The 20,246-nt window shown below is 42.1% G+C and overlaps 1 protein-coding gene across 2 annotated transcripts; it reads right to left on the bottom strand.

Annotated features, from left to right (window-relative positions):
- Positions 1–6,087: 6,087 nt before the first annotated feature.
- On the bottom strand, positions 6,088–12,431 carry LOC117479694 (probable E3 ubiquitin-protein ligase TRIML1). Of its 2 annotated transcripts, none has more exons than XM_034126777.1 (2): positions 12,161–12,431; positions 6,088–7,834 (listed from the first exon to the last, which is right to left on the bottom strand). In XM_034126777.1, exons 1-2 carry the CDS (start codon positions 12,399–12,401, stop codon positions 6,189–6,191), a joined length of 1,887 nt encoding a protein of 628 aa, XP_033982668.1. In that variant the 5' UTR covers positions 12,402–12,431; the 3' UTR covers positions 6,088–6,188. The 2 variants fall into 2 exon arrangements, with proteins under 2 accessions (XP_033982668.1, XP_033982669.1); XM_034126778.1 differs by lacking the exon at positions 12,161–12,431 and adding an exon at positions 11,924–11,953 and having other exon boundaries at positions 6,095–7,834.
- Positions 12,432–20,246: the final 7,815 nt, after the last annotated feature.

Below are 20,246 nucleotides of genomic sequence, written 5' to 3'. Positions count from 1 at the left end.
AGTAGTGGCCATTATTCAGATGGGTGTTTCTGTCTGCCCCTCTATTCTTTCTCCCATTATCCTCCACAATCTGCCTAGAAGTATTTTAATGTTGTAGCTGTTCAAGATGGTCAATTTAAAATGTGTTAAAAATATACTGTTAGTAGAACCAATAATAATGCTATGGCTGCAACTGACAGTTATGTAGGGCACCTAGGCAGCTTGGGAAGTTCCACTGAGCCTGGAATCCATCAGCTACTTCCTGCCACTCTTCCACTGTGTCTGGGCACTGAAAAACAAAAACAAAAATATTTTTTAAGACCTGCCATGTTTCATATGGCAGACCAAACATTTGCTGTTCCAATGCCCTCACTGTATTACATACAGTTTGCACAGTAAAACCAGTAAGTATCCACACATACCTTCATGTATTTCTCTTTTAAAACCTAGATGGCGTGTATGTGCGTGTGTGTGTGTGTGTGTGTGTGTGTGTGTGCGTTCTCTCAGCTCTGCAACGCCGCCCCCCACGAGCTGGAGCCCATCGTGGGTCAGGCTGCAGCTCAGCAAATCCACAGCTTCTTCCACAAACCCACTGCTGCTGGAACCTGAGCTCTCAGAGTCTGGGGTCTGATTTTCTGGTTGTTTGCTTAGTAAGGACATATGAAGCTCATTTTCAGGTTCATATATGTATTTAGTGCTTCTGCTGTGACGTGTTTCTAGGCTTTAATGTTCAAAAAGGTCTTATTTCATGTTAAACCCCAATATAATTCAACATGAACCCTCCTTTATTGTAAGATCACACAATAAATAATATAATACAACTGCTACCCTGCTGCTAATTTTGTTTATTAGATTCTTTTCATTTAAACCTGTTTAACTATGGTTCTAGCCTTGAATGACCCTTTACTGTGATCAAACCAGCCTAATGGGGTCCTATATTATGGTCATTTTCAGGTTCATATATGTATTTGGTGGCTCCACTGTGACATGTTTCCATGCTTTAATGTTCAAAAAGCTCTTCATTCTTCCCAGTCTTCTCTTATTGGTTAGCTGGCCGGCTCTGTTGTGATTTGGCAACGGCTTAGGTATGTCCCGCCCCTTATCACGTACAATGTGTTGGAGCACAAATTTACATGCAACAAAAACCTATACAACACACTGCAGGGAAGGCAAACCCCAAAGAGCATAATAGGGTCTCCATGAAGTTTGTGATTTCAGAATGAGCTTGAAACTAAAAAACAGGCAAAAAACGCTTTAAAGACAATCTAGATACTATCACTAATTACACTTACATCATGCCCCTTTCACACCGGCGCTTTTCCAGCTCCTGCTCGGAGCTGGAAAAGCGCCGTTTTTTCCTGTTCACACCGCAGCGGCGGCGCGTCATAGCTCCGGAATGCGGTTCACTTCCAGCTCCAAAAAATTGTCGGTCCAGAGGCAAGAGCTTCGGAGCTATGACGCGGCGTGTCTTACGTCGAGGCGTGCAGGAAACCTTACTTTGACCATCCGTTCGCTGTTATTGATCATTGTGGAGAGCAGGCAGACGTTTTGTTTGTTATTATAGCAGCTATCGGATGGAATTAATACATGGGCTGCACAGGTTGTCATGTCCGACTATCACAAGTAGAATCATAATGAAAAATACGCCGGTAAAATGTGCCTGTAGAAAACGGCTTAGCAAGTAGTCAGTTTAGCTTCGGTTGCTATGCTAACATCACCCATGTTATACCAGAGAAACTTTCATAACAGCGTTGTGATGCCAAACAGCGTCAATTCAGACTGACACACATTCACTTAAGGGGAACTGGGGATATGAATCAGCTGCTTGTGTGACAGTCAGACAGTGAATACTTTAGAGCCGTGTGAGCTAACCCGGAGCTAACGGGAGAATAAACTCCTGTGGAAGAGCAGCAGCACTGCAGCGGTCGGTAAATGCCGCTGAAACACATTAATAAACAATGAACCACGGCACTCTGGAGAAACGTATAAGGTTGGAGAAGTCGTTATTTAATTTAATCTGGCTTCGTATGATTAAAAGCAACACGATCATTGACCCGACGCATTCCCCGGCCGTTGTTGTTGTGGGAAAAAAATCAGCGACGTAAACTGTGACGTCATGACGCAGCAGTGGATGGAAAACTTTTGTCACAAATAGGCCTCACTGTGATTTTGAGGTTTTACAATAAAACACCTCTTTAAAATAACTAAACGCAGATAAATAGAGGTCTGTAAATTAAGTAAAAGTGTCTCAATCAGAGAGTAGCAGGTCTAAATTACCTTCCACCACTTGAATATCAATAGTGTCTGAGAAAACACATGATAATGTACATATACTGTGTACATACATGATGTATTATCATCACTTTTATTTTCATTCATGACTTTGTAAATCTCAAGTTTGAACACGTAGGAAACAAGTCTGGTTTATTCCACCGATGTATGCATGTACTTCGTTTTATTATAAGTTAAATGAAACAGTTATTTATGAAAAGCGTGCATCAGGCTGCAGTGGGTTAGTTCCTCCACAAGAGGGCGGCCTCAGCTCTCTCTCATTTTCTACAGACTCTGGTTTTGGGTTCATATCATCTTCTCAAACACAACTAAACTGCACATCTTTACTTTCAATCATTTACATCCATTTGGGAACCATATCACTTCCACAAGACCTTTACATCATGCATTAATAAACAGTTTGACCAACTTCTGCAGGTCCATATTAAGAGAAGATAAGATAAGATAAAATGAGATGGACCTTTATTAATCCCCGTGGGGAAACTCAGTAGTTTAACAGCAACAGGGTAAGAATGAAAAACAGGAGATTCACACAGATGAATACGATTAAGGATAAAAATGTAAAATGATAAAATAACTATAAAATAAGAAATGAATTCAAATGAACATATACACATGGGTACATATTATTTACATGTGTGTGAAAACAGTGTGTATTTTATGTCCAGTAATTGTGCCATTGTAGAACTTGTTTTATATATAGTTGGTATACTATTTTTTGAATAATTTTATTATAAAATCTATTTTTTGGGAATAGGGAGTACATTAATCCTTGGTTTTTCTCTGGTAAGAAATATACATTCAGTCTTTTTGTATTTGTTTTATTTTACAATTATTGCTAAAATGAGTTAAACATTTCACTGTGCACATGTTTGAAATACTTCAGCAGCGTGTAAGAGCCATTTGACAATGTGTGCCCGACAATAGTAGAGAAACCACCCCCCCCCTAAAAAACCCCACCCTCCAAGGATGTGGAGCTAATGTCACCCCATCGGACCACAAACGGTGTAACTGTGTGTGTTGATGGATCCATAACATTGTGCGACCTGTTTCCATACTCAATCAATAAAGTACTTCTTATCATACATTGTGGGGACTCCAAACACTGGGTAGTCATAATAGAAACCAATTTAATACATACTTTTTTTGTAATATTGAATGTACCGTCTAATGACACCCTTTAAAGGATATGAGAGAGTGAGTGTGTGTGTGTGTGTGTGCTTGTGCGTTCTCTCAGCTCTGCAACGCCGCCCCCCACGAGCTGGAGCCCATCGTGGGTCAGGCTGCAGCTCAGCAAATCCACAGCTTCTTCCACAAACCCACTGCTGCTGGAACCTGAGCTCTCTGAGTCTGGGGTCTGATTTTCTGGTGTTTTGCTCAGTAAGGACATATGAAGCTCATTTTCAGGTTCATATATGTATTTAGTTTCTCTGCTGTGACGTGTTTCTAGGCTTTAATGTTCAAAAAGGTCTTATTTCATGTTAAACCCCAATATAATTCAACATGAACCCTCCTTTATTGTAAGATCACACGATAAATAATATAATACAACTGCTACCCTGCTGCTAATTTTGTTTATTAGATTCTTTTCATTTAAACCTGTTTAACTATGGTTCTAGCCTTGAATGACCCTTTACTGTGATCAAACCAGCCTAATGGGGTCCTATATTATGGTCATTTTCAGGTTCATATATGTATTTGGTGGCTCCACTGTGACATGTTTCCATGCTTTAATGTTCAAAAAGCTCTTCATTCTTCCCAGTCTTCTCTTATTGGTTAGCTGGCCGGCTCTGTTGTGATTTGGCAACGGCTTAGGTATGTCCCGCCCCTTATCACGTACAATGTGTTGGAGCGCAAATTTACATGCAACAAAAACCTGTACAACACACTGCAGGGAAGGCAAACCCCAAAAAGCATAATAGGGTCTCCATGAAGTTTGTGATTTCAGAATGAGGTTGAAACTAAAAAACCTTTGTTCCTGTAAACTGTTTCAGCAGACTGTCCAGTTATTATACACAGCAACATGATCATACACTACCTACCATCTCAGATTTAAAAGGGTATTTGAGTTCTCTGAGAATAGCTGATGGGGGTTTTTCAGATGTTGTCAAACACATGCAGTGTTGTAGTCAAGTCACCAATTCACGAGTCCAAGTCACTCTCGAGTCACCACTCTTCGAGTCCGAGTCCAAGTCCGAGTCACCAAGGGAGAGTCGTAGTCGAGTCCGAGTCCAAGTCCGAGTCACCCAAGGAATGTCCGAGTCGAGTCCGAGTCCGAGTCATCATTACCTGTGTTCGAGTCCGAGTCCAAGTCCGAGTCACCCAAGGAGTGTCCGAGTCAAGTCCGAGTCCGAGTCATCATTACCTGTGTTCGAGTCCGAGTCCGAGTCACCTAAGAAGAGTCCAAGTCAAGTCCGAGTCACAAGTCTTCATGTATTAATCTTCATGGATATATGTGTTGAAATGTAGCTGCTCCTCTACATTGCTTTTATCCTGTCAATGTTATACTAATCTGTCTATTGAACTGCTGTGAAGCCAGTTTGGCTACAATTCTTGTAATAGGTGCTATACAAATATAAAGCTTATTACTAATATTAATATTATTATTATATATAAACTATGTTTAAAATGAGTTACCTTTTAGAGAAGTGATTATATTTGTATGCCAATATTTTCCTATGGTAAAGTTTTCGTTTTGCACTTTTATTTTGATAGTAATAAGATCGGGACTCTTATTTTGAAGGAACTTTTACCGGTTAAATCGGTTTACTGATAAAGATTTAGCCCCAGAAAGCACATGGCTACTTAGCATGCAAAATGACGTCATTCTGCATGTTAAGTAGCCATATGCTTTCGTGTTATCGGCTGAATCTTTATGTATTGATTAGATGACGTTACTCTGATGATAGTGTTCAAGACAGCCTATATGTCTGAACTCGATGTTTAGAGTAATGTGTTACGGAGCCTTCTCTTCAATATTGTTTCCACATAGAGCATTTTGCGCTGCTCTTTTCCAATGTGGAAGCAGAATGTGTGAAAGCATACAGCACGATGCGGGGTGTGTCTCTAGACATCTTTAGACTGGAATAGCGGGGCCCAGTACGTGAACTCGCCTCGCAGCCGGTGCACACGCCAGGATAGAGGACATCAGACTCCATAGAAAACTTGCTCGAGTCCGAGTCCGAGTCCAAGTCGGAGCGTCAATGTACAAGTCGAGTCCGAGTCATCATGGGGGGAAAAATTCACGAGTCCGAGTCCGAGTCCAAGTCAGCGTACGCGATAATTCACGAGTCCGAGTCCGAGTCCGAGTCCAAGTCATCGTGCGCGAGAATTCACGAGTCCAAGTCCGAGTCGCGTCAATCAGTGCGGGAGTCCGAGTCGAGTCACGAGTCCCGAAAATCGGCACTCGAGTCCGAGTCCAGGACTCGAGTACTCCATCTCTGAACACATGAACTGCTTTTTTCACTTGATTCCAAATAAATACAATAAAGTTTAATCAGAATGTATTTTTATTTCTTAAAAGAAAAGAATACAATTAAAAAACTTTTGTGTTTTTCAAAAAATGCTGTTTTGCTAAATATTCATTTAAACAAGGATAAGACAAATACTGTTGTCTCTGAAACATAGACATTCATGAAAGTACAAACGCTTGTATGTCGTACGTTGGATTTTACAGTCTTGAAGGAAGTTGATACAGTTTAAAAGATTTTAAGAGATCATTTGAATCATCGCAGTTGATTGGTTTCATGTTGTTTGTAACAATGTGACACATCAAAGAAAAAACATTAACAGAAAAGAAAATGTATTTTTTATAAAAAATCTGGTATAACAATGTAGAGAGGGGGCATCCCCCCAAAAGACATACATTTATCACATGAAATGATAGCGAACCCCGTGTGAAACATCAAATGGTTGTTCTACTCAGTGTGATTGACAGGAGAGATGATCAGAGGGCCAGAGTGTTTACCACCATCGTTAAGACCAGTACTAAATAATGGGTAGAGTTTCTCTTTGAAGCAGCAGCCAGTGAAGGAGTAGATCAGAGCTGCAGCATCAACATCATAAAAGGAGACCAGACCCTCCTCATAATCCACAAACACCCCCACCTTCTGAGGCTGAGACTTCAGAGAGAGACGGACTGCAGGACCAGCACAAGCTTTGTACTCATTTTCATTCCTCAACACTATCACCCAGTAACCATTCTGAGGAGACGGTGAGATCTCTCCCTTCCTGTTGATCGACTCTCTGGCCACTCCTAAATACCACTCAGTCTTCCCTTTAACCTGAACCTCGCAATAAAATCTTCCTGAAGAGATACTCTGCTTTGCTAAAACACAAGAACACAAATCAAATCTCTCTGGATTGTCTGGGAGATTCTTGCTCACATCACCAAGTTTAACTTGTTTTCCATCATCAGACAGGATGAGTTTGGGAAGTGCTGTATCAGGATCAAGAGTCACCTCCACCTCATACTGCTGGACCCTCTTCAGCTCCACCTCTGAGAGCAGCTTCTTCATCTGTTTACTGAGCGTCTCCAGCTGAGTCACAGCTCTCACCACAGTCCCCTCATATGAAGGTGGACGGACCCTGACTTCTGTCCAGTTCTTGGTGGGTGGAGCAGCGTTCAGGGACGTGAAGCTTTGGAGGAGGTGGAGCTGGTCTTCAGAGCGTGAGAGCTGCTCCACCTCAGAGCTTCTCTTCTTCAGCTCAGAGATTTCCTGTTCCAGCTCTTTGATGAAGCCTTCAGCCTGTTCCTCTGTCTCTCTCTGCTTCTCTTTGATGGTGTCGATGAGCTCGGCCTGGCTTCTCTCAACAGACTCCTTCAGAGCGGTGAAGACCTGAACACCATCTGCTATCTCTCTGTCTGCTCCTTCCTTACTGAGCTGCACTGAGAGATTCATCTCCTGAATCTTCAGTCGTCTCTTCTGGATCATCTGCTGAATGTCAGCGTCTGTCTTCCCCAGCTCAGCCTTCTTTCCTTCATATCCTTCTTTCAGAGGAACAACATCATGTGTCTTGTGGTCTGAAACAGTGCAGAGCATGCAGACACACACCTGGTCGGTCTTACAGAACAGCTCCAGCAGTTTATCGTGCTTCACACACATCCTGCCTTCCAGGTTCTCCTCAGGGTCGATCAGCTGATGTTTCTTCAGGCCTGGCCTTGTCAGGTGAGGCTCCAGGTGAGTCTCACAGTAGGACTCCAGACACACCAGGCAGGACTTCAGGGCCTTCAGTCTGGTTCCAGTGCAGGCGTCACAGGGAACTTCTCCTGGTTTGACAACTTGTTGCTCTGAGCTGCTGCTGCTGGCTTTCTGTTGAGCTGGCTGTCTGAACTGAGCAGCCATCTCAGAGATGAAAGTGTTGACCTGCAGATCAGGCTTTATGTTGAATACCTTTTTGCAGTTGGGACACTGACTCGGGACTTTAGTATCCCAGTGTTCAGAGATGCAGGCTTTACAGAAGTTGTGTCCACATGATGTGCTGACTGGATCAGTGAACACATCCAGACAGATGGAGCACAGAAACTGATCTTCAGTCAGCAGACAGCTGGCAGCAGACATGTCTGTAAGAACAAACAAGGTTTTAACTAAATGTAGTAGAGAATACGGTATGCATACTGGATGTAAAAAGCTGACACGAAAGTTCACGGCTTGCTTTAAAAGTTAAATACTATCCTTAAAGTGTTAAACATGTAGATATTTGTACAGTTTGAATAAATGTCCTGCTATAACTCTGTGGCCCATAAACAACACATGACCACAACTCAATTATATTATTTGAAAAGCCTAATCCATCAGAATATATGTAATCATAGCCTCTGATCTACCAGTCACTTAAATGACTGAAGCATGTGGCTATTAGCCGCTTGTTAGTTATTCAAAGAGAAGGACCACATGGATGTTAGCCTCTGCAGACCATTTACATGCACAGAAACCTATAGAACACTACAGGAAAGGGAAAACCCCTAAAAGAATAATAGCGCTTCTTAAAAAATCTCCCTGAGAGGAATTCCTGAGGTTTTGAGTTTATACCTGATGTTGAAACATTGTCAATTATCAGCTTTGCTGCTTGTGGTAGAAATTCGAATTCCCTTCAGAGAAACTGATAAATGAGTCATGTAGAAAGTTTGTCTTTTGTTGTATTTAACAAAGTAAAATACGATCTAAAATGCAGGAACAGAGCAACTTCATCCTCAGAGGATAAAGAGGGTCTAATCCTACCCATAAATTCTGTTAGACATTATCTAAACATTCCCACCACCACACCATAAAACCTCCCAGTCCTTAGCCATTTGCAAATCCACCTTTTGCCCTCTGAAATGTAAAACCTAAACATCAGCGACGTGCAGTCAGGGGAGGCAGAGCCTCACCTGTCATACTCCAATGTCACGGAAAAACAACTAAAGAAAAACTAAATAGTAATAATAATAAAATGTCTCCACTGATCTGTGTTGTAAGTGTGATTTCTGTATGATTCCAATCGCTTTTTATAGTCAAAATCAGCAAATTTGTCGAGCTCCGCTACAACTACATGGGAGCGATGAGGAGTGAGGCAGGGACGAGCTCTGCCTCACGTAAGCCCACAGTAACTGGCTGGAGCACGGGCACTAATGTAGGGCGGGCACTTATTTTGTGAGCGCGCTCAAGCCCGTTACTGTGGGGTAAGGTGAGGCACAGATGAGCTCTGCCTCACCTCAGAATGCGTCACCCCACAGAAACTGGCTGGAAAGCGGGCACTAAGCGCATGCCTGTTACCATCTCACTGCAGGTCACCAATGTAATGTTTGTAGATCCCTTTACTACATTTATCCTCGCCATCCATAGTCTCTAAATAACTTATTTCACGTATATATGATATTTAGGCCCGCTGGTCTCATCATACAACGGCAATGAAAAAAGCACCAGGAGAGGCAGTCATAACCTCTGAAGGGGGCGCACCTGAGCCCACAGGTTCTTGTTGCTACTGTAATTTCACGCAGAGACGGTAGACGCAAACAACAAACTAGACTTTTGAAACTAGAGGGAGATAAGGAGGACTTTTACAAAAAAGTAATGGAGATTGTTGTCCAGAAGGATAGCATGGACTTCATCTTCAAGTCAAGGTAAGACACGACGCTGAAGTTGGCTTCCGATTCAGAGCTTCCGATTCGGCAGTTAAGGGGAAAGTTAAGGGAAATGTAATTTACAGCGCTGAGCGAACAATCCTCCGTGTTTGAACCTCTTAAATCGATGCATAGCCGATTTATTTGGACTGGATTATCCCAGAGAGGCTAAACATTCTTTATAACACAGTTTCAGATTTGTGAAACCTTAATTCTATTTGTGAAAATACAAAAAAAAGAGAGATTTCAGTGCTTTTTTGCATCCTGGCCACATTAGACCAGGTCCTGATCTAAAAATCTAAAAATGTTTGGTTTTTGTGACCAGTTGGACTCATTAAGGCCATTGTTTCCCTTCATAAGTGCAACTACGGAAGTGGATTGGAGTCTTTCAGAGCCTGTCACAGTTCCAGATCATACCAGTGTAAAGCTATATGTACATTAGTAATCATAGATTTTATATGTCAAAAAAAGTATAAACAGCATGCAACAATATCAAAACTTGCTAAACATGCTCACTTTATTATATTTGTGTTGCAAAGGTCATGCCACAGTCTGATAAGCATAACTTGTTTAAGAATTCAAAATGCAGCCCCCACTTCAATCAATAAAGCATTCCAAATATATATATCATGTGCAGTGCTCATTAGTAGCCGTCATCCCATGCAGTTTAAATATACTGGGACCCCAGCAAGGCAGCGTTACACTGGTGAGTACATGTGAAAGGATTTCAGGAGCCTTTTGCTTTATTTACATTATTTTAGTGGTTTGAGTAAGACTACTTTTTAGAAATTCTAACAATGTATTTTTGAAAATGTATGAAACAAAAAAAAGTCTCCATACCTATTAAATAACAAACTAACTTTCTACAAATAAATTCAAGATGTTTTTTAAGATAGACTATATACATGTTCTGAAGCCACTGTGGCCTCAGGATGCTTCCAACACAACATTCAATAGCTTTAGCCAACGAGCTGCTGGGTCAGGTGAGGCTGCAGCAGCTCTGTGCCCTGATGTGAGCTATCATCTGTCTTTTGGAGTATGTGGTGTTATAAGGCTCTGTGCCTGTTAGCATGTTAGCCTAGCTCCTGCTGGGTGACAGACCCTGCAGTTTGTGATGGACTCTTACCGCTGATGCACTGGCAGAAAGAACATAATTGCGAGACCTGGTCTCCTGAAAAGCAGGTGCAGCCTACAAACAAGAGCAGGGAGGAGGAGACACATGTTGGCACAGTCATGCATTACAATCATAAAGCAGAACAACTAAAACAGTTGGCCAAAAGCAAAGCTGGATCATTTATTAATTGCTGTTAAAGCATAAACAGTTAGAATGCTTTAGTACGTTTTGCTTGAACTTTAATAAAATGATCCTGTGAGGATAATAAGTTAATTTGAAGCAGACTCTGTGTCAGGGTAGGGGAAAAATAGGACCCAAATGCAGTAAAAGGACTAAAAGGTCAGGTAACAAAAAGCGAGCTTTATTTCCCAAAGCTGAATGACAAAAGAAAACAAGGAACAACTTAACATTCCAAAACCGGGGGAGTACGAGGAAGGATCAGGACAAAAAACCTCAGGAACAAACATGTAGCGTGACAGGTAGCATGGACAAGAGCAAAGAGACTAACAGGTATCATAGACGAGAAACGACGACGAACAGACATGGAGCACAGGGGAAGACAAGACAATGCGAAAAAAGCACTGAAATCTCCCTTTTTTGTATTTTCACAAATAGAATTAAGGTTTCACAAATCTGAAACCGTGTTATAAAGAATGTTTAGCCTCTCTGGGATAATCCAGTCCAAATAAATCGGCTATGCAGCGATTTAAGAGGTTCAAACGCGGAGGATTGTTCGCTCAGCGCTGTAAATTAAATTTCCCTTAACTGCCGAATCGGAAGCTCTGAATCGGAAGCCAACTTCAGCGTCGTAGGTAAGACCACAATTGTAATGAACATGGGATCTTACTAAGAAAGAACAATCCAATATTTAGATTTTGGGTATCCTTTTGTTGAACGGTCTGTTTAAAATGAATCGAAGCATCAGACTAAAAAAGCTTTTGAAAATAACCGATTATTTCGATTAAGGTCAAAATATAATATTTGTAAATCTGACTCTGAAAGAGTCAGTGCCTCACCAGCCATGAACCTCACCGCACGTCACTGCTAAACATATATATATATATACATATATAGATCTTTTAAAACACGTATGAGACTAAGAAAACAATTTAAAAGAGTAAAAGCCAATCAGAGTATAAGACATATATATGATGATGAATGATTATATGACACTTTGACAACACTGCTTTAAAAAGACAGACAGCAGTAACTACAGAGAAGTTGAGAAAGAAAGGGTTATAAGTGAACGGCTGCTGACCAAAGTGTATAACAGATAAATAAGTTGTACAATGTAAATGTCGTGCCCTTACAGACTACACAAAAGAGACCAAACAATCTGAGCTAGGCTAGTTAGCTGTTAGCAGGCCTGGGCTAACTGCTGTTCCGGTTCTTTGTCTCATGTTTACTGAGGCGTTGTGTCTCTGTAGTGCACTCACCAGTGTTTGCAGAGGTTCTGCTGTGTTGTTGAGAAGAAGCTGCTGGATTATATATGAATAATAACAAATAACTAAAAACCTAAAATAATTTGTATTTATCATTCTTTCTGTATCACAGGCTCGCGGCTAGCATGGCATCAAAGCTGTATCATGGCTACCTCCTTAACTAGCTAGCTACAAATCAAATGTCTACCCCTGCAGTACATACTGATTTTATTTTTACACAAGCCGACGTACCTCTGTATTTGGCTCTCGTTTCCTCCTGTTCTTTTTTCCGTTTCCTTGCCGTTGCATCTGAAGGCTTGGACCTCTTCATAATGATACTATTTTGCCTCTTGTTGTTGCGATCGTTGCGATCGTTGCGACCTCCGACACTTTCAGCTGGAGCTGCCGCGTCACTTTGGCTGTGAGCCGCGGTCCGTGGGTGCCTGATAAGCGACCATCCCCCACTTTCATCACTTTTACCCCGGGATTCCATTGGGTCCGTCTGCGCCGCGTCACGGTTGCGCCGCGGTTTTGGTCCGACCTCCTCCAGCGTCATAACCCACCGTGCGCGTTTCAGAAGCGTTTCAGAAGCAGAGCATCTTGCGTGCCGGCAGTTTTTGTTGATTTGGGCATATTTCCTGGACAGGCTACTTTGTGCAGACAAAGTTAATAATAATTGTAATATTCCAGTTATAAACGACATGAATCAAAGATGTGTTGCTGTATTTTAGTGGTAAAAAAATGCATTCATCATCATAATTATTCTACATATATAATTTGCACAGTGCCTGTAAACCGGAGGAGAACGCTGGCATTTCTCCTCCTTGAAAGACTACGGAGGGATAGGGTCTGCAAATTAGTTTATTTTGGGGATTGACTGGATGCTCTGACCGGTCCACTTCCTGCCCAGCGCTATGCAATGCCTCGCGTCGCGTCGAAAATAGACTTCAAGGTTCAAGGTTCTTTATTGTCAAACTAACATAGCTACAGAGTAATTATGTCGTTGAAAATCTTAGATCACAGGCTTCTCCAACAATGCAACACAATAATACAGATAAGCAGACAATATTAAAACAATATTAAAATATACTATATTAAAAGTAATACAAAAAGAAAAATAGTTTCACGTTATCATGAAATTAATATCTATATCTTTTTTACTATACTTGCACTGCTTACCGTTTTCATACTTTCTATATCTTAGCATATTCATACACACTGTTAATACTGTTCATACTGCTCATAGGCTACTGTGTATATCTGTACTCATAGCTGGTTAGACTTCCAGAGAAAAGTACTTCAAACTGCACTGGAGTGCAACTATCTGGAACTATATCAAAGACAAATACACACCCGAGGCCGATGAAGATTGTGTCACTGTTTTCGCAAGAAATCTGAAGTGGAGCGTGACAAAATTGTTCACTTTTCATTGTTCAGAATCAACAATCATTAATCTGATTTTCCAAGGTACAAGATCTGAGTACTTCTACTTTTACTCAAGTACAAGACCTGAGTACTTCAAGAACATATATTATGCAACACTTATTTTATCACTTAGTTGACCCTGTATTTGCATGGCCTAATACCATAATTATTGTCTCCCCTTTAGACAACATAACCATCTCAAGATATTCACTCACAGTATGAGGGGTTTGTAGCCCCACAGTTAGCTGCAGTCTAACGGTATTACATATATTTGCCTTGAGTAACATTAAGGACATGTTTGGGTTTTGTGTAGCCTTATAGTCTCCAGTCACACAGGGCCTGTCACTAACTTAGCATTGGACTGAGAAACTGTTTTGTTGACAGTCGATGTGCACATCAGGCTACAATATAGAAAGAAATGTGGCTCATAATGTTCGCTCACTTACTTTCTGCTTCGTCATTCTATACCATACGGGGGGGTTCTGAATAAATCATTGATTTTAGCACATTTCGCTGCCTTTTTTTGTTGCAGGATGGGGGTCCATCCTTCCACAATAATTAACCTTGTCGTCAGTTTCAGTCGGTCCAGTCCACACTAATGTAAACAGCAGCGCGCTAGTCTCGTGAGAAACGGAGAGTGGAACAACCAATCACGTCTTCATTATTCTCCTGAAATTTAAATGTGCACATTCGCCAGTCTGACAGGTGCGTGGTTCTCACTGCGCCTCATACCGGTGCAACTTTGAACACCTTCAATATATGCCGCATTAATGGATTTGGCCTGCAGTCACCGCCCTCATCACATCCCCAACCACAGCCATGGTCTTAGCCGGTCTTGACATAAAATCTCGAGTCCTATAGGTCCGATACAGAGACAATACGAAACCAAATGCAGTCGATTCCGAGACAAGACCAATACCGTTAAAAAGTGGTCTGGAGACCGGTCTCGAGTACAACACCAGCAAATATTCTCATACTAATGATTATTAATTATTATTACCCTCTCTTCTGATACCAATACTGTGCCGATGAGAAAGTGTACCTGGAACACTCTCCAAACTACTGTAGGAGCGGAATCATTAGAAATATATAATATAGGATAATGCTATACAATGCTAACGGAGGCGAGACGTACGTTATTCACGCGCTTATCCACACGTACGTTATTCACGCGCATATCCACACGTACGTTATCAACACGCATATCTAAGATAGCGCTTTCTAAGCTACGCCGCCGCTAAGTGAGCGCATACTTTGAGCACACCTATGGTACGTCGCCGTGACGTCTGACGTCGTCGTGACGTCGCCTGTATTCTACGTCAACCCATTCAAAATTGATGGAGGCATTGGCGCACATTGACACGTCAGTTCTCCCCCGCTCAGTTAGCTTAGTTATCTGTTCTTTGGCACAAATCGCACTCGCTCACTCTCGCTCTACCATACTCACACACACACACACACACACATGCACGCGCCACACCCCTCTCTCTCTTAAAGGGACAGCGATCTCATCTCACTCTGCATGACCCTAATATCATAACACTACCCCCACTCTGGATGGCAATTGCACTCAATTCTAATCCAGCACAGTAAATTACATGACCCTTGCCTAAAATGTATACCGATAAACATTCACATTTGCATTCAGTCCATCTACAAGTGGGCGATAGCAGGGCCGGACTGGGACAATAAAAGTCAGGCCGGGAATTATGCACCCAGCCAGGCCACTACCAGTTTTTTCTGCCATTTTGTTGGATTTATTTGTCAATATTTACAGCGGTGCTGCCCATAGTGATAGCCCTATAGTTTAAATCTACTACCCAATAATAAACATATGGACATGGGCTACTATTTTTAAAAATGTGCAAATGCATATGGGAACCTATCCATGTGAACATATTTTGGGGGTGGACCTCAAATCCTCTAGGTGGGTCCGGGGGCATGCTCCCCTGGTAAGATCTTTTATTTATTTTGGAGTTAAATGCATCCATCTGGTGCACTTTGAGGGGGAAATAAAGAGACTAGATCTATGGAAACACCCATATGAAACATATAAAGTTGTTATCCTGACCTAACCTATGATACATGATAAAATATGTCTTGATTATATTTTGTATTGTTCTGAATCTTCAAAGTTACTAAACTTATCAAATAAATGTAGCGCAGTATAAAGTACACTGAATGGGAGTGGAGCAGTACATTACTTAAGTAAATGTACTTTGTTACTGTGTACCGCTGTTCATTGTTCAAGATTGAAATGTAAATTTGCAAGACGGTTTGCCCCTCTGTTCACATGTAGCCTTTCATACGTGATGGTGGCTCGTTCTCCCATTATCTTCCACAATCTGTCTAGAAGTATGATTTTAGCATCTGAATAGAGCCATCACAATTTGTCTACAATGTGCCTCTCACACTTGACCACACCCCGAACTAATGGCACACACATTCAGGGTATTGTTTTGTGATGAATGTGTGGCGGTGTGGTGCTCGTATAAAATGCTCTGTTTGCTGACAACGCCACCTGGGGGAGTTTCGCCCCCAGGAAATTACTAAAACTAAAGTTATCCAATTTAATAAAAGGCAATCAGGTTCGTTTGAACACCACAGGCAGAGACAGTGTAAAGGATATTACCACAATGGTTATTTTATTTATACATAATTACATTTCTAATAATAAACAATATAATTTCCTAAAGGTTCTCCAGGGAGGAGGGAGAAGGACAGTGCTGGGGCTTACCAAGGCGGCAATTAACAAAACGGGGAGGAAGGGGTCAAATCAAAATCACCCGTGACACTGACTGCACACCAAACAAAACGGACACGTGAAGAACACCACCACCAGGGATTGGGTTTGCCGCCTCAAGCCCACAGCACCTGTCCGGCACAAGAGAAACAGTTAAAAATCAGCAAGATTATAAAACTCGGTTGGAGAAAGATAAACAAAAGGAAAACAAATAAAAATAAACCTAATCTAAATAAACGTAAACAACAAACATGAGTAAACTAATTAAACCAAACGTTAACAAAAGAAAAGAAAATCACACAATTAACAAAATACTATAAATGTACTCAAAACATTAGATGCACAAAACAAACAGATAATCAAAATGAATCAACTAAAACAATAAGTGTCCTTGCTATTCCGTGATCTCAAAACGGCCCTGGTGACAGTCCAACACGGAGTAGTCAGGGCCTGTCAATTTCATGACGCCACAGCTCGGTGCGAAAGCTCGCCGAGCCAAAACAGCAGGAAGGGGGAGGGGGGGATGATGACCAGAGGTGGGGAGAGTGGTTACGGCGCCCCAACTTTTACAGCTAGGCACTGCCACAGAGCCCACCAGGAAGGGAAAATGTTTACGGCACCCCTGGAAAGAGGTTTAAAATGACGTGTGAATACTTAAGTTTATTAAATGAAAAGTTATCTATGGGGGAACTCATACATACCAGCCTGTGTGGCCAGTCGCAGCCACAGAGCCCACAAGGAAGGGAGAGAGAGAGACTCAACAATCCCACGGCCAAATCCCACTGTGACATGAATGACAAGTCAATACACCAGAGGAACCAAGCTGAAGGTGAGAAAACGGCAGACAACGGCAACTCACCAATAGTTGCAACACTGCAAGACCAGGGAGCGGAGCAAATCCTCCTCAAAAGCACCGGGCGTCAGCTGCGCTAAGACAGAGTAGTGTCAAGCCGGGTGTTGCTTGTGCCCATGAATAAATGACAGAATGCAAGATGCTTTACCTGTCTGGTAGAGTGTGTGATGCGCGAGCTGCCACGCCAAACAATATACGCTGCCACGCCATGCAGGCTGCAGCCACAAAGGAGAAGCGGAGGGGGAGGGAGCAGATTTGTCACCTCCACTTAAATAGCAGGTGCGCTGGCATGGTGCCAAGCAGCGTCACAGAGGGAGGAGACATCCAGTCACAAATGCGTAGTAAACAGTTTTAAGAATCCATGGTATTAAATTCAACTAATTTTTAATTTATTTTTAATTTAAAGGCGTGTGGCGCCGTGGGTTAGTGCGTTGGTGATCGGATCAGGGGGATCGGGATCACAGGTTCAAACCCCACTGCGGTCAGCATGTCGTTGTGTCCCTGAGACACTTCACCCCAAATTGCTCCTGTGGGGATTGTCCACAGTATTGAGTATGTAAGTCGCTTTGGATAAAAGCGTCTAACAAGTGACATGTAATGTAATGTTTAAGGAACCTCCGGTGGCTGCAGAACCACCTGATAGCACCAGCAGTGAAACCTGGACCAGGAGCCCTGGGGAGCCCTTCCTCTTTGAGGCTGAGTCAAGGCCCTGCACTCCCCTGGCAGAATCCGCCATCTGTGGAACAGAGTCCACACCGGCACTGCTCGGACAGGGGCCAAGCCCACTCAGTCACTTATGGCGCGTTTCCACTACAGCGCGGAGCACGGTTTAAGAGAGCTGTGACGTCAGCGGCCCGTCTTTGGTTGCGTTTCCACTTGGCCTAGTACCGGCCGGCGGGTCCTAATTCACAGTTTTTCTGGCCTCATAAAATCGCGGATCTAGGGCCACAGACAACGAGGCTGAGTCGGGCTGAGTATGCTAAACTAGAGAGAGCATCGCTGGCAAGGGGGCTACAACTACAACAAGATGGACATATTTGACCGTGATTTAATTGTAATACACGTTTCAAAATGATAAAGCAGCGACTGTATTCACCATGACACAGGCAGTCTGTGGTTTGTACTTGTTTAACTTTTGTCTAGTTTCTGAACATATATGAGGAGCTGTGAGCTCTGAGTGCTAACAGCTAACGGCTGTGTTGTTTTTCTGGGGTTCTCTGAAGATCACGTCACGGCTCCGCCTACACTGCGTTACTATAGATACTGCCCCAGTTCCTAAACTGTAATGGAAATGCGCCATAAAGTGAGCCAGTCCTAACGAGGCCCAGCCATACCGAGCGGGGCCGAGCGAGGCCGTGTAGTGGAAATGCGCCATTAAGCACTCCAAGGCCTCCGGTGAAGCGCGGCAGGAAGATGCAGGATGAGTCCGCCAGTGAGGCGTCAGAAATATTGATGCACAAGATTGGCAGGACCCTGGAACATTTTACTTCCACGGGTGAACATAATGACGACATCGCGGCCCATTCAAAAGTGTTTGAACACAGACTGCGGCAGTTGCCACATAATGTGCTGCCACACTTCCTGCATGATGTGGAAAACAGTTTCTTTAGGTATTTAACGGACAATACCCTGGAAACTGAAACCTCTTACAGACAGTTCATTCATTTGTAAAGATGTGGTGTGGCCAAAACATTTTTTTATTGTATTGCATACAATTGTTTTCGTATTGTATTTTTGACTATTGTTTACATTGTCAAGTTCTTTTGATAATAAACCACTTTTTACCGAAAATGCAAAACTTTATTTCGTACCTTCATACTACAGCCATTAGATAACACAACATTAGAATGAGGATACAATTAGCTATACTACACTAAAAGTCAGAAGATACAGATGAACATGATGATACATAATTTGCCTGTCGGTGTTATGATGTTGTATATTAATATAATCTTTGATTATAATGACTGATGCATGGAATGTGGTAGCAGCAGTACTTTTAGGTTGCCAGCCACAATGCTTTAAATAGTTTATTTCTGCTTCAGAGAGCTGAAGTGGAGGAGCTGATTTAAATTACGCGATATACTGCTGGGTAGCTTGTGAAATTCACCATCAAATCAAATCAAATCAAGTTTTATTTATATAGCACATTTTTAAAACGATTTTTGGTCGAGCCAAAGTGCTGTACATATAATAATGTCCTTACAGTAAGGACACTTTACAGCAAATATAACAGCACAGTTTGTGCAGAATATCAGTATGAGAAAACGACACCCTCTGTCCTCACCATGGGATCAATAACATTTGATCTTAACCTATAATAATACATGATAAACTATTTCTTGAATATATGTTGCAGTGTTCTGAACCTTCAAAGTTACTAAAGTTATCAAATAAATGTAGCGCAGTATAAAGTACGCTATTTGACTGAATGGGAGTGGAGCAGTACAGTACTTAAGTAAATGTACTTTGTTACTGTCTACCGCTGTTCATTGTTCAAGATTGAAATGTAAATTTGCAAGACGGTTTCTGCCCCTTTATTCACATGTAGCCTTGTACGTGGTGGTTTCTTCCTTTCTTGAACTGTTGTGCAGCAGAAGTATAAAGTTGCAGGATTAGTCTCAAGTACCTCAAGATTGTCCTTAAGTACAGTGCCTAAGTAAACGAGCTACAGTCTACCACTGTTCATTTACCTATTGTGAGCATCACATGGAAATGGAAATGTTGCAAGTAGTGGCCATTATTCAGATGGGTGTTTCTGTCTGCCCCTCTATTCTTTCTCCCATTATCCTCCACAATCTGCCTAGAAGTATTTTAATGTTGTAGCTGTTCAAGATGGTCAATTTAAAATGTGTTAAAAATATACTGTTAGTAGAACCAATAATAATGCTATGGCTGCAACTGACAGTTATGTAGGGCACCTAGGCAGCTTGGGAAGTTCCACTGAGCCTGGAATCCATCAGCTACTTCCTGCCACTCTTCCACTGTGTCTGGGCACTGAAAAACAAAAACAAAAATATTTTTTAAGACCTGCCATGTTTCATATGGCAGACCAAACATTTGCTGTTCCAATGCCCTCACTGTATTACATACAGTTTGCACAGTAAAACCAGTAAGTATCCACACATACCTTCATGTATTTCTCTTTTAAAACCTAGATGGCGTGTGTGTGTGTGTGTGTGTGTGTGTGTGCGTTCTCTCAGCTCTGCAACGCCGGCCCCCACGAGCTGGAGCCCATCGTGGGTCAGGCTGCAGCTCAGCAAATCCACAGCTTCTTCCACAAACCCACTGCTGCTGGAACCTGAGCTCTCTGAGTC

Source organism: Trematomus bernacchii, unplaced genomic scaffold (genome assembly GCF_902827165.1).
Source record: "Trematomus bernacchii unplaced genomic scaffold, fTreBer1.1, whole genome shotgun sequence".
NCBI lineage: Eukaryota > Metazoa > Chordata > Actinopteri > Perciformes > Nototheniidae > Trematomus > Trematomus bernacchii.
The sequence above is the reverse complement of the archived record's forward strand: the minus strand, read 5'-3'. Positions and strand labels throughout refer to the sequence as shown.

Excerpts from the sequence above, each read along its gene's own strand:
- LOC117479694 (XM_034126777.1), bottom strand. The coding sequence starts at position 12,401 with ATGGAATCCCGGGGTAAAAGTGATGAAAGTGGGGGATGGTCGCTTATC. Across the intron at positions 7,835-12,160 it reads AACGAGAGCCAAATACAGAG|ACATGTCTGCTGCCAGCTGT; the intron begins GTACGTCGGCTT and ends TTGTTCTTACAG.